The following is a 14,312-nucleotide window of genomic DNA, read 5'->3' on the forward strand; positions in this document are numbered from 1 at the left end:
TACCCCAAAATCAACCAAAATCACCCAAAATCAACAAAAATCAACAAAAATCCAACAAAATCAACCAAAATCGGCTCAAATTGACCCAAAGTCCAACAAAATTCACACAAAATCCAACAAAATCCACCCAAATCCCCCCTAAATCTCCCCAAACCCTCCCAATCCCCCCAAAGACCCCCAAAATCCCCTCAGGGCCCCCAAAATCCTCTCAGGACCCCCCAAAATCCCCTCAGGACCCCCCAAAATCTCCCCAAATCCCTTCAGGACCACCCAAATCCCCCCAAATCCTCCTCAGGACCCCCCAAAATCTCCCCACATCCCCCCAAATCCCCCCTAAATCTCCCCAAATTCCCCTCAGGACCCCCCAAATCCCCCAAAATCCCCGCAGGACCCCCCAACATCCCCCCAAATCCCCCCAAATCCCCCCAGGACCCCCCGAAATCCCCCCAAACCCCCCTCAGGCTCCCCTAAAATCCCCTCAGGCCCCCCCAAATGCCCCTAGAACCCCCCTAAATCTCCCCAAATTCCCCTCAAGACCCCCCAAAATCCCCCAAATCCTCCTCAGGACCCCCCCAAATCCCCTCAGGACCCCCCAAAATCCCCCAAAATCTCCCCAGGACCACTCAAATCCTCTCAGGGCCCCCCACAAAATCCCCCAAATCCCCCTCAGGACCCCCCAACATCCCCTCAGGACCCCCCCAAATCCCCCAAAATCCTCCTCAGTACCCCCCAAAATCCCCCAAATCCCCTCAGGACCCCCCAACATCCGCTCAGGACCCCCCTAAAATCCCCTCAGGACCCCCCAAATCCCCCAAAATCCCCCCAGGCCCCCCCCAAATCCCCCAAAATCCACCCAGGACCCCCCAAAATCCCCCAAAATCCCCTCAGGACCCCCCCAAATCCCCTCAGGACCCCCCAAATGCCCCCAGGACCCCCCCAAATCCCCCCAAAACCTCCTCAGGGCCCCCCAAAATCCCCCCAAATCCTCCTCAGGACCCCCCCAAAATCTCCCCAAATCCCCCAAAATCCCCCCTAAATCTCCTCAGGACCCCCCAAAATCCCCTCAGGACCCCCCCAAATCCCCCAAAATCCCCTCAGGACCCCCCAAAATCCCCCCAAATACCCTCAGGGCCCCCCAAAATCCCCCTCAGGACCCCCAAAATCCCCCCCCAATCCCCTCAGAACCCCCCAAAATTCCCCCAAAATTCCCCAAAATCCCCATCACAACCCCCCAAAATCCCCTCAGGGCCCCCCAAAATCCCCTCAGGACCCCCCCAATTCCCCCCAGGACCCCCCCGAAGCCCCCCCGTACCTCTCCTTGTACTGCAGGAACAGGGGGGGCAGCGCCCGCCCCCCCCCGGGCCCCCCCAGCGCCGCCCGCAGCTCCCCCAGGAAACGGCGATGGAGCTCCAGCAGCTCCTGCGGGGCCGCGTTACTGGGAGCACTGGGAGCACTGGGAGCACTGGGAGCACTGGGAGCACTGGGAGAGGGACTGGGAGCACTGGGAGAGGGACTGGGAGCACTGGGAATGGGGACTGGGAGCACTGGGAGAGGGACTGGGAGCACTGGGAATGGGGACTGGGAGCGCTGGGAGCACTGGGATAGGGACTGGGAGCACTGGGAGCACTGGGAATGGGGACTGGGAGCACTGGGAGGGGTTACTGGGAGCGCTGGGAGCACTGGGAATGGGGACTGGGAGCACTGGGAGCACTGGGAAGGGGGACTGGGAGCACTGAGAGCACTGGGAGCACTGGGAGGGGGGACTGGGAGCACTGGGAGCACTGGGAGCACTGGGAGCACTGGGAGGGGGCACTGGGAGTACTGGGAGGGGTTACTGGGAGCACTGGGAGCACTGGGAGCACTGGGAGGGAGCGCTGGGAGCACTGGGAGAGGGACTGGGAGCACTGGGAGCACTGGGAGAGGGACTGGGAACACTGGGAGCACTGGGAGCGCTGGGAGCACTGGGAGGGGGGACTGGGAGCACTGGGAATGGGGACTGGGAGAACTGGGAATGGGGACTGGGAGCAGTGGGAGGGGTTACTGGGAGCACTGGGAGCACTGGGAGAGGGCACTGGGGGCACTGGGAGCACTGGGAGCACTGGGAGAGCTGGGAGGGGGCACTGGGAGGGGACTGGGAGTGCTGGGAGGGGGGACTGGGAACACTGGGAAGGGTTACTGGGAGCACTGGGAGCACTGGGAAGGGGGACTGGGAGCGCTGGGAGCACTGGGAGAGGGCACTGGGAGGGAACTGGGAGTGCTGGGAGGGGTTACTGGGAGCACTGGGAGAGGCACTGGGAGTACTGGGAGCAGTGGGAGGGGTTACTGGGAGCACTGGGAGCACTGGGAGCACTGGGAGGGGGCACTGGGAGCACTGGGAAGGGTTACTGGGAGCACTGGGAGCACTGGGAGCACTGGGAGCACTGGGATGGGGGACTGGGAGCACTGGGAACACTGGGAGCACTGGGAGAACTGGGAGAACTGGGAGAGGGACTGGGAGCACTGGGAGAGGGCACTGGGAGCATTGGGAGTGCTGGGAGGGGTTACTGGGAGCACTGGGAATGGGGACTGGGAGCACTGGGAGCACTGGGAGGGAGCACTGGGAGCACTGGGAGCACTGGGGGGGGGGGTGTCACTGGTGTCACTGGTGTCACTGGTCAATGTCCCCTGTCCCCATGTATGTCCCCCGTCCCCTGTCACCATTGTCACGGTCACCTCCACGTTGATGAAGACACTCTCCATGTCCCCTGTCCCCATGTCCCCTGTCCCCTGTCCCCATTGTCACTGTCACCTCCACGTTGATGAAAACACTCTCCATGTCCCCGTGTCCCCATGTCCCCGTGTCCCCATTGTCACTGTCCCCATTGTCACTGTCCCCATTGTCACTGTCACCTCCACGTTGATGAAGACACTCTCCATGTCCCCGTGTCCCCATGTCCCCGTGTCCCCATTGTCACTGTCCCCATTGTCACTGTCACCTCCACGTTGATGAAGACGCTCTCCATGTCCCCATGTCCCCATTGTCACTGTCCCCACTGTCACTGTCCCCATTGTCACTGTCACCTCCACGTTGATGAAGACGCTCTCCATGTCCCGGGGGCTCAGGAAGTGCCGCAGCGGCCGCAGGAAGTGCTGGGGACATCGGGGGACACCGGGGGACACCGGGGGACGCCGCGCCTTACTGGGAGCACTGGCAGCACTGGGAGGCCGCGTGTGGCCACCTCTGTCCCCAGTGTCCCCAGTGTCCCCAGTGTCCCCAACATCCCCAATGTCTCCAATGTCCCAATGCCCCCAAATGTCCCTGATGTCCCCAATGTCCCAATGTCCCCAATGTCCCCAATGCCCCTGATGTCCCCAATGCCCCTGATGTCCCCAATGTCCCCAGTGTCCCCAGTGTCCCCACCTGGCAGATGGACTCCAGGGTCTCCGTGTACCCAATGTCCCCGGTGTCCCCGGTGTCCCCAATGTCCCAGTGTCCCCAGTGTCCCCAGTGTCCCCAATGCCCCCGATGTCCCCAGTGTCCCCAGTGTCCCCAGTGTCCCCACCTGGCAGATGGACTCCAGGGTCTCCGTGTACCCAATGTCCCCAATGTCCCCAGTATCCCCAGCGTCCCCAGTGTCCCAGTGTCCCCAGGGTCCCCAATGTCCCCAATGTCCCCAATGCCCCTGATGTCCCCAATGTCCCCAGTGCCCCCAATGTCCCATGTCCCCAATGTCCCCAACATCCCCAATGTCCCCAGTGTCCCCAGTGTCCCCACCTGGCAGATGGACTCCAGGGTCTCCGTGTACCCAATGTCCCCAATGTCCCCAGTGTCCCCGATGTCCCCAGTGTCCCCGATGTCCCCATTGTCCCTAGTGTTCCCCCTGTGTCCCCAGTGTCCCCAATGTCCCCAGTGTCCCCAGTGTCCCCAGTGTCCCCAGTGTCCCCACCTGGCAGATGGACTCCAGGGTCTCCGTGTACCCAATGTCCCCAATGCCCCCGATGTCCCCAGTGTCCCCAGTGTCCCAGTGTCCCCAGTGTCCCCAATGTCCCCGATGTCCCCAATGTCCCCAATGTCCCCGATGTCCCCAATGTCCCCAATGTCCCCAATGCCCCTGATGTCCCCAATGTCCCCAGTGCCCCCAATGTCCCATGTCCCCAATGTCCCCAACATCCCCAATGTCCCCAGTGTCCCCAGGGTCCCCACCTGGCAGATGGACTCCAGGGTCTCCGTGTACCTCTCCTCCGTCTGCCGCAGCTCCTGGAGGCAGCAGAGCCGCCGGTCCACGCCCCCCTTCTGTGGGGACACAGGGGACACAGGGGACAATCAGGAACCCCCCTTCTGTGGGGACACAGGGGACACCGGGGACAATCAGGAACCCCCCTTCTGTGGGGACACAGGGGACACAGGGGACAATCAGGGACCCCCCTGTCCTGCGGGGACCTGGGGACACCGGGGACAATCAGCTCCACCCCCCATTTGTGGGGACATGGGGACACAGGGGACAAGGGGACACAGGGGACACAGGGGACGATCACGGTGACGGCCAGGGGGGACACAGGTGTCCACAGAGGTGACACAGATGTCCACGGAGGTGACACATGTGTCCACGGAGGTGACACAGATGGCCACGGAGGTGACACAGATGTCCACGGAGGTGACACAGATGGCCATGGAGGTGACACAAGTGTCCATGGAGGTGACACAGATGTCCACGGAGGTGACACAGATGTCCACGGAGGTGACACAAGTGTCCACAGAGGTGACACAGATGTCCACGGAGGTGACACAGATGGCCATGGAGGTGACACAAGTGTCCATGGAGGTGACACAGATGGCCACGGAGGTGACACAGGTGTCCACGGAGGTGACACAAGTGTCCATGGAGGTGACACAGATGTCCACGGAGGTGACACAAGTGTCCACGGAGGTGACACAGATGGCCAGGGGTGACAAACATGCCGGGGGAGGTGGCACAGGTGTGTCTGGAGGGTGCTCCCAGGTGTTTTTTGGGGGTTCCCAGCTGGTTTTAGGGTGGCTCCAGGTATTTTTGGGGGTTCCCAGGTATTTTTGGGGGTTCCCAGGTATTTTTTGGGGGCAGTTCCAGGTGGTTTTGGGGGTTCCCAGCTCTTTTTGGGGGTTCCCAGGTATTTTTGGGGGCAGCTCCAGGCATTTTTGGGGGTTCCCAGCTCTTTTTGGGGGTTCCCAGCTCTTTTTGGGGTGGCTCCAGGTATTTTTTAGGGGTTCCCAGGTGGTTTTGGGGGTTCCCAGGCATTTTTTGGGGCAGTTCCAGGTGGTTTTGGGGGTTCCCAGGCATTTTTGGGAGATCCCAGATGTTTTTGGGGGTTCCCAGCTCATTTTTGGGGGCTTCCCAGGTGTCTTTGGAGGTTCCCAGGCATTTCTGGGGGCCGTTCCAGGTGGTTTTGGGGGTTCCCAGGCATTTTTGGGAGATCCCAGATGTTTTGGGGGTTTTCCAGCTCATTTTGGGGGGTTCTCAGGTATTTTTGGGGGCAGTTCCAGGTGTTTTTGGGGGTTCCCAGCTCATTTTTGGGGGTTCCCAGCTCATTTTGGGGGTTCCCAGCTCATTTTTGGGGGGTTCCCATGCATTTTTGGGGGTTCCCAGCTCATTTTGGGGGGTTCCCATGCATTTTTGGGGGTTCTCAGCTGTTTTTGGGGGTTCCCAGGCATTTTTGGGCATTCCCAGGTATTTTTGGGGGTGGTTCCAGATGTTTTTGGGGGCTCCCAGCTCATTTTGGGGGTTCCCAGCTGTTTTTGGGGGTTCCCAGGTATTTTTGGGGGCAGTTCCAGGTGGTTTTGGGGGTTCCCAGGCATTTTTGGGAGATCCCAGATGTTTTGGGGGTTTTCCAGCTCATTTTGGGGGGTTCTCAGGTATTTTTGGGGGCAGTTCCAGGTGGTTTTGGGGGTTCCCAGCTCATTTTCTGGGGTTCCCAGCTCATTTTTGGGGGTTCCCAGCTCATTTTGGGGGTTCCCAGCTCATTTTTGGGGGTTCCCAGGCATTTTTGGGGATTCCCAGCTCATTTTGGGGGGTTCCCATGCATTTTTGGGGGTTCTCAGCTGTTTTTGGGGGTTCCCAGGCATTTTTGGGCATTCCCAGGTATTTTTGGGGGTGGTTCCAGATGTTTTTGGGGGTTCCCAGCTCATTTTGGGGGTTCTCAGATACTTTTGGGGGTTCCCAGGTATTTCTGGGGGCAGTTCTAGGTGGTTTTGGGGGTTCCCAGCTCTTTTTGAGGGTTCTCAGATACTTTTGGGGGTTCCCAGCTCATTTTGGGGGTTCCCAGGTATTTTTGGGGGGTTCCCAGGCGTTTTTGGGGGTTCCCAGGTGTTTTGGGGGGTTCCCAGCTCATTTTTGAGGGTTTTCGGGTGTTTTTGGGGGTTCCCAGGCGTTTTTGGGGTGGGGGGTCCCAACCCACCGTGGCCGGGGGGGTCTCGACCCTCATCAGGTCCTCGTAGATGTCGTCGCCGTCGTCGCCTTCGGCCTCCACGCAGTCGTAGAGGTCATCGTCCTCCTCGGCCGTGTCACTGCGGGCGTGGCCACGCTTGGGGACACTCGGGGACACTTGGGGACACTCCCCCAGAGCCCCTCCCCAAAATCCCTCGGGGTCCCCTGATTGCCCCCAAGTCCCACAGGGGGGGCCTTTAATGTCCCCAAATGTCCCCGTGCCCCCCAAAGACTCATTGATGTCCCCCAAATCCCCTCAGTGTCCCCAAATGTCCCCAAATGTCCCTGATTGTCCCCAATGCCGCCCCAATGTCCCCAAATGTCCCTGATTGTCCCCAATGCCACTCCCAATGTCACCCCCAATGTCCCCAAATATCCCTGATTGTCCCCAAATGTCCCTGATTGTCCCCAAAATCCCCCAGTGTCCCCAAATGTCCCTGATTGTCCCCAATGCCACCCCAATGTCCCTAAGTGTCCCTGATTGTCCCCAATGCCACCCCCAATGTCCCTGATTGTCCCCAAAATCCCCTCAGTGTCCCCAAATGTCCCTGATTGTACCCAATGCCACCCCCAATGTCCCCAAGAGTCCCTGATTGTCCCCAATGCCACCCCCAATGTCCCTGATAGTCCCCAAAATCCCCCAATGTCCCCAAATGTCCCTGATTGTCCCCAATGTCACCCCAATGTCCCCAAATGTCCCTGATTGTCCCCAAAATCCCCCAATGTCCCCAAATGTCCCTGATTGTCCCCAAAACCCCTCAGTGTCCCCAAGTGTCCATGATTGTCCCCAATGCCACCCCAATGCCACCCCCAATGTCCCCAAATGTCCCTGATTGTCCCCAAAATCCCCCAGTGTCCCCAAATGTCCCTGATTGTCCCCAGTGCCACCCCTAATGTCCCCAATGTCCCCAGCAGCCCCCGGCACTCACTCGATGAGGTCGGAGAGGCCGCTGTAAATGTCATCGTCCCCAACGCTGTCCTCGGACGGGAACGGCCTGAGGGGACACGGCCGGACACTGGTGACCCTCGGGGACTGGACAGCAGTGACCCTCGGGGACTGGACAGCAGTGACCCTCGGGGACTGGACACTGCTGACCCTCAGGGACAGGACACTGGTGACCCTTGGGGACTGGACACTGGGACTGGACAGCAGTGACCCTCGGGGACTGGACACTGCTGACCCTTGGGGACTGGACACTGGGACTGGACACTGGGACTGGACACTGCTGACCCTCGGGGACTGGACAGCAGTGACCCTTGGGGACTGGACACTGGGACTGGACACCGGGACTGGACAGCAGTGACCCTCGGGGACAGGACAGCAGTGACCCTCGGGGACAGGACACTGCTGACCCTCAGGGACAGGACACTGGTGACCCTTGGGGACTGGACACTGGGACTGGACACTGGGACTGGACACTGGTGACCCTCGGGGACTGGACACTGGTGACCCTCAGGGACTGGACAGCAGTGACCCTCAGGGACTGGACAGCAGTGACCCTCGGGGACAGGACAGCAGTGACCCTCGGGGACAGGACACTGGTGACCCTCGGGGACAGGACAGCAGTGACCCTCGGGGACAGGACACTGGTGACCCTTGGGGACTGGACACCGGTGACCCTCGGGGACTGGACACTGGTGACCCTCGGGGACTGGACAGCAGTGACCCTTGGGGACTGGACACTGGGACTGGACAGTGCTGACCCTTGGGGACTGGACACTGGTGACCCTTGGGGACTGGACACTGGGACTGGACACCACTGACCCTCGGGGACTGGACACTGGTGACCCTTGGGGACTGGACACTGGGACTGGACACTGGGACTGGACAGCAGTGACCCTTGGGGACTGGACACCGGGACTGGACACTGCTGATCCTCGGGGACTGGACAGCAGTGACCCTCGGGGACTGGACACTGGGACTGGACACCAGGACTGGACACCAGGGACTGGACACCACTGACCCTTGGGGACTGGACACTGGGACTGGACATTTGGGACCCTCAGGGACTGGACACCAGGGACTGGACACCAGGGCCTGGACATTTGGGACCCTCAGGAACTGGACACTGGGGTCCCTCAGAGATGGACTGGACACCCGGAGCCTCAGGGATGGCCACCTGAGCCCTGCCCACTCACGTGAATCCTTTGCTCTGCGCGATGGGGGTCCAGGAGAGCGTTGAGAGCGTCTCAATCACCTGGGGACACGCAGGTGACATCGGGGCAGTGAGGGGTGGCCCGGACCCCTGGTCCCACCCCCCCCCCCCAGGACAGCTGGACCCCTGGCCCCACCTTGCCGAAGTCCTGGACATCGAAGAGGTCGAAGGCGCCGAAGAGCCGGTGCTTGGGGAGCCCGAATTTGTCGGCGCAGGCGGTCAGGAAGGTGCGGATGTTCCTCAGGCACAGGAACTGTGGTGGCACCGGTGTCACCAGTGCCACCAGTGTCACCTGCCACCCCCCCCAGGGTCACCTCTGTCATCGCTGGCACCCCCCGTTGTCACCATCAAAATCAGCGCCTACGTCTCTCCATGATTGTGGCCACTGCTGTCACCAACGGTGACATCGTCTCTGTCACCGACGCTGTCATTGTCACTGTCAACCCCGTGAACACTGCCACCATCATCGTCATTGTCATTGTCACCCTGTCAATAACTGCCCCTGTCCTTGTCACCCCCTTGGCGCCATCACCACCACCAGCATTGTCATTGTCACCCCATCAACATCACCACGTTGTCACCAACGGTGACACTGGCACCGCCATCATCTCTGTCACCGACGCTGTCATTGTCACTGTCACCCTTGTCAACATTGTGGTTGTCCTTGTCATCCCCTTGGTGCCGTCATCGCTAAGACTGTCACCGTCATCACCATTGTCCCTGTGCTGGTCACCTCCTTGGCACCATGGCCACCATTGTCACCGTCATTGTCCCCATCGATGTCCCCACCACCATCATCCCGAAGTCCCATCATCATCATCATCACCCCAGGTCACGCCAGTCCTGTCATTGTCACCATCAGTGTCACCATCGCCAACAACCCCAATGTCACCATCATCATCCTCATTGTCCCCATCGTTGCCACCACCCTCATCCAAACACATTTTTGTCACTATCAATGTCCCCATCATTGTCACCATCAGTGTCACCATCATGGCCACCAGCCTCATCCACACCTATCATTGTCACCATCATTGTCACCATCATTGTCACCATCATTGTCACCATCATTGTCACCATCGTGGCTACCAGCCTCATCCACACCTGTCATTGTCACCATCAACGTCCCCACCATTGTCACCACCAATGTCCCCATTCCCATTGTCCCCATCACCCACCATTGTCACCACCAATGTCCCCACCAATGTCCCCATCACCCACCATTGTCACCATCAACGTCCCCACCAATGTCCCCATCACCCACCATTGTCCCCATCATCCACCATTGTCACCACCAATGTCCCCACCATTGTCACCATCACCCACCATTGTCACCCCCAATGTCCCCACCATTGTCACCATCAATGTCCCCACCAATGTCCCCATCACCCACCATTGTCACCACCAATGTCCCCACCATTGTCCCCATCACCCACCATTGTCACCATCAACGTCCCCACCAATGTCCCCATCACCCACCATGGTCACCACCAATGTCCCCACCATTGTCACCATCACCCACCATTGTCACCACCAATGTCCCCACCATTGTCACCACCAATGTCCCCACCAATGTCCCCATCACCCACCATTGTCACCATCACCCACCATTGTCACCATCAATGTCCCCATCAACGTCCCCACCAATGTCCCCATCACCCAACATTGTCACCACCAATGTCCCCACCAATGTCCCCATCACCCACTACTGTCACCACCAATGTCCCCATCACCCACATTGTCACCATCATTGTCACCCCCCCATGTCCCTCCTGGGCCCAGCCCCGCCCCGTCCCCACCCGGGGCCCTCACCTGTGACATCTGCGGCCGGGGACAGATGTCCCTTGGTGGCACGGCGCGGGGCAGGAGGGCGTTGAGCAGGTGGCACAGCAGGACCCCGTCGCGCAGCGCCTGCGCCAGGTCCCACACCTGTCCCCCGGGGCTGCTGGCCCGGTGTCCCGCGGGCAGGACGCGCGCGGCCACCAGCCAGTGGGCACACTGCCGCCACACCTCCATGGGGACGCGGGGACGCGCCGCTGGGGACAACGCCTGGGGACCTGGGTCCTGGCAGGGTGAGCTTCTGGGGACGTGGGTCCTGGCAGGGTGAGCTTCTGGGGACCTGCGTCCTGGCAGGGTGAGCTTCAGTGGAGGTGGGTCCTGGCAGGGTGAGCTTCTGGGGACGTGGGTCCTGGCAGGGTGAAATTTAGTGGAGGTGGGTCCTGGCAGGATGAACTTCTGGGGAGGTGGGTCCTGGCAGGGTGAGCTTCTGGGGACCTGGGTCCTGGCAGGGTGAGCTTCTGGGGACGTGGGTCCTGGCAGGGTGAGCTTCAGTGGAGGTGGGTCCTGGCAGGATGAACTTCTGGGGAGGTGGGTCCTGGCAGGGTGAGCTTCTGGGGACCTGGGTCCTGGCAGGGTGAGCTTCTGGGGAGGTGGGTCCTGGCAGGGTGAGCTTCTGGGGAGGTGGGTCCTGGCAGGGTGAGCTTCTGGGGAGGTGGGTCCTGGCAGGGTGAGCTTCTGGGGAGGAACTGATGGACGTCAGTCCTGGCAGGATGAACTCCTGTGGAGGTGGGTCCTGGCAGGATGAACTTCTGGGGAGGAGCTGATGGAGGTGGGTCCTGGCAGGATGAACTTCAGAGGAGGTGGGTCCTGGCAGGATGAACTTCTGGGGAGGAGCTGATGGAAGAAGGTCCAACCATCAACTTCTGGCCAGGAGGTGATGGAGATGGGATCCCAGTGGAGATGAGATCCTGATGGAGATGAGATCCCGATGGAGGTGAGATCCTGATGGAGATCAGATCCTGGTGGAGATGAGATCCCGATGGAGATGAGATCCAGGTGGAGATGGGATCCTGATGGAGATCAGATCCTGCTGGAGATGGGATCCCAATGGAGGTGAGATCCAGGTGGAGGTGAGATCCTGCTGGATAATGATCCAGGTGGAGATGAGATCCTGATGGAGATGGGATCCTGATGGAGATCAGATGGTGGTGGAGATGTGATCCCAATGGAGATGAGATCCCGGTGGAGATGGAATCCAAATGGAGATGAGATCCAGGTGGAGACGGGATCCCAGTGGAGGTGCGATCCCGGTGGAGACGTGATTCCAGTGGGGATGGGATCCCAGTGGAGGTGAGATCTTGGTGGAGACGTGATTCCAGTGGGGATGGGATCCCAGTGGAGGTGAGATCTTGGTGGAGACGTGATTCCAGTGGGGATGGGATCCCAGCGTCACCACTCCTGTCCAGAGCAGTGCCAGGCGAGGCCCGGCCTCGTGAGGCCTTGGCAGGACCACGTCCAGCCAGGAGCTGCTGGATGACCCCTGGATCACCCCTGGATCACCCCTGGACGACCTCTGGACAAACCTCAGCACCTCCAACCGCTTCTGGGCCACCTCCCAGGCGCAGGAGGTCCCTTCCCCCCAGGAAAGGGAGGAACCGGAGGCGCTGGGGCCCCGCGGGGCCACCACCGGTGACAAGTGACAAACGTCGGTCCCCGTCCCACCGCCACGTCCGGATGATCCCGATGGGCTCCTTCCCTCCACGGCCGGAGCAGGTCCGGTGGCCCGGTGGACCTGCCGGGGTGGTCAGCGCTGGTGGCGGGAGGCAGAAGTGTCACACGCCTGCGCCCCGGAGGTGACACAGGGGACAACGGAGGTGGCGCGCCTGCGCCCCGGAGGTGCCGCGGGGGACAATGGGAACTGGGCCCGGGTGGTGGCTCCCGGGTGACTTCCTGTCATGGCGGTGGCACCGGGGAGGAGCCGCCACCGCGGGGGCGGTGGCGACAAGGGGACAATGGGGGGACGTGGGACATGGTGGGGACCTGGGCTTCTGGGGCTTGGAGATGGGACAAGGTCACAGGAGGGGTCCAGGTGTGCTGGACATGGTGGCCCAGAGGGTCCAGGAGGGGTCCAGGTGTGCTGGACATGGTGGTCCAGAGGGTCCAGGGGGTCTGGACAGGGTGGCCCAGAAGAGGTTTGGGTGGCCTGGATGTGGTGGCCCAGAGGGTCCAGGTGCCTTGGATATGGTGGCCCAGAGGTTCCAGGTGTGCTGGACATGGTGGTCCAAGGGGTCCAGGTGTGCTGGACATGGTGGCCCAGGAGGTTATGGTGGTCTGGACATGGTGGCCCAGAGGGTCCAGGTGGCCTGGACATGGTGGCCCAGAGGGTTCAGGTGGTCTGGATGTGGTGGCCCAGGAGGTTCAGGTGTGCTGGACATGGCCCAGGAGGTCCAGGTGTGCTGGACATGGTGGCCCAGGAAGTTCAGGTGGTCTGGACATGGTGGCCCAGGAGGTTATGGTGGTCTGGACATGGTGGCCCAGAGGGTCCAGGTGGCCTGGACATGGTGGCCCAGAGGGTTCAGGTGGTCTGGATGTGGTGGCCCAGGAGGTTCAGGTGTGCTGGACATGGCCCAGGAGGTCCAGGTGTGCTGGACATGGTGGCCCAGGAAGTTCAGGTGGTCTGGACATGGTGGCCCAGGAGGTTCAGGTGGTCTGGACATGGTGGCCCAGGGGGTCCAGGTGGTCTGGACATGGTGGCCTAGGAGGGGTCCAGGTGTGCTGGACATGGTGGCCCAGAGGGCCCAGGAGGGGTCCAGGTGGCCAGGACGTGGTGGAGGTGGGTCCAGGTGTGCTGGACATGGTGGCCCAGGAGGTCCAGGTGGTCGGGACATGGTGGCCCAGAGGGTCCAGGTGGTCTGGACATGGTGGCCTAGGAGGGGTGCAGGTGGTCTGGACATGGTGGCCTAGGAGGGGTGCAGGTGGTCTGGACATGGTGGCCCAGGAGGTTCAGGTGTGCTGGACATGGTGGCCCAGAGGGTCCAGGAGGGGTCCAGGTGTCCTGGACATGGTGGCCCAGAGGGTCCAGGTGGTCTGGACATGGTGGCCCAGAGGTTCCAGGTGGTCTGGACATGGTGGCCCAGGAGGGGTCCAGGTGTGCTGGACATGGTGGCCCAGGAGGTTCAGGTGGTCTGGATGTGGTGTCCCAGAGGGTCCAGATGTGCTGGACATGCTGTCCCAGAGGGTCCAGGTGTGCTGGACATGGTGGCCCAGGAGAGGTTCAGGTGGTCTGGACATGGTGGCCCAGGAGGGGTCCAGGTGGCCTGGACATGCTGTCCTAGAGGGTCCAGGGGGCCTGGATGTTGTGGCCCAGGGAGTCCAGGTGTGCTGGACATGGTGGCCCAGAGGGTCCAGGAGGGGTCAAGGTGTGTTGGACATGGTGGTCCAGGGGGTCTAGGTGGTCTGGACATGGTGGCCCAGGAGAGATTCTGGTGGTCTAGACATGGTGCCAGGAGGGGTCCAGGTGGCCAGGACGTGGGTCCAGGTGTGCTGGACATGGTGGCCCAGGGGGTCTAGGTGGTCTGGACATGGTGGCCCAGAGGGTCCAGGAGGGGCCCAGGTGGCCAGGATGTGGTGGAGGTGGGTCCAGGTGGTCTGGACATGGTGGCCCAGGAGAGGTTCAGGTGGCCTGGATGTGGTGTCCCAGAGGGTCCAGGTGTGCTGGACATGGTGGCCCAGGGGGTCTAGGTCACCTGGACATGGTGGCCCAGGGAGTCCAGGAAGGTGTCCAGGACCTGTAAGGGGTCTCAGGTGTCTCAGGGGTCTCAGGTCAAGGTGTCCAGGTCCAGGAGGTGACCCAGTTGTCCAGGTCCTACCAGGGGTCCTGGAGGTCACCCAGGTCCTTTCAGGGGTCACCCAGGTGTCCAGATCCAGGTGTCCAGGTCCT

The 14,312-nt window shown here is 61.1% G+C and overlaps 1 protein-coding gene across 1 annotated transcript in view; it reads right to left on the bottom strand.

Annotated features, from left to right (window-relative positions):
* The window catches only part of LOC119696559 (proto-oncogene vav-like), a 15,201-nt gene extending 4,007 nt beyond the window's left edge, over window positions 1-11,194 (bottom strand). The window contains exons 1-8 of the mRNA XM_038126303.1: window positions 10,406-11,194; window positions 8,730-8,846; window positions 8,577-8,635; window positions 7,367-7,432; window positions 6,409-6,517; window positions 4,184-4,273; window positions 3,061-3,129; window positions 1,313-1,419 (exon numbers count right to left, since the gene is read on the bottom strand). Coding sequence (XP_037982231.1) covers window positions 1,313-1,419; window positions 3,061-3,129; window positions 4,184-4,273; window positions 6,409-6,517; window positions 7,367-7,432; window positions 8,577-8,635; window positions 8,730-8,846; window positions 10,406-10,609 — 821 coding nt within the window. The 5' untranslated portion in view covers window positions 10,610-11,194. The remainder of the gene's footprint in view (window positions 1-1,312; window positions 1,420-3,060; window positions 3,130-4,183; window positions 4,274-6,408; window positions 6,518-7,366; window positions 7,433-8,576; window positions 8,636-8,729; window positions 8,847-10,405) is intronic.
* Between the last annotated feature and the right edge of the window lie 3,118 nt (window positions 11,195-14,312).

The sequence above is a fragment of the Motacilla alba genome, unplaced genomic scaffold, assembly GCF_015832195.1.
Source record: "Motacilla alba alba isolate MOTALB_02 unplaced genomic scaffold, Motacilla_alba_V1.0_pri HiC_scaffold_34, whole genome shotgun sequence".
NCBI lineage: Eukaryota > Metazoa > Chordata > Aves > Passeriformes > Motacillidae > Motacilla > Motacilla alba.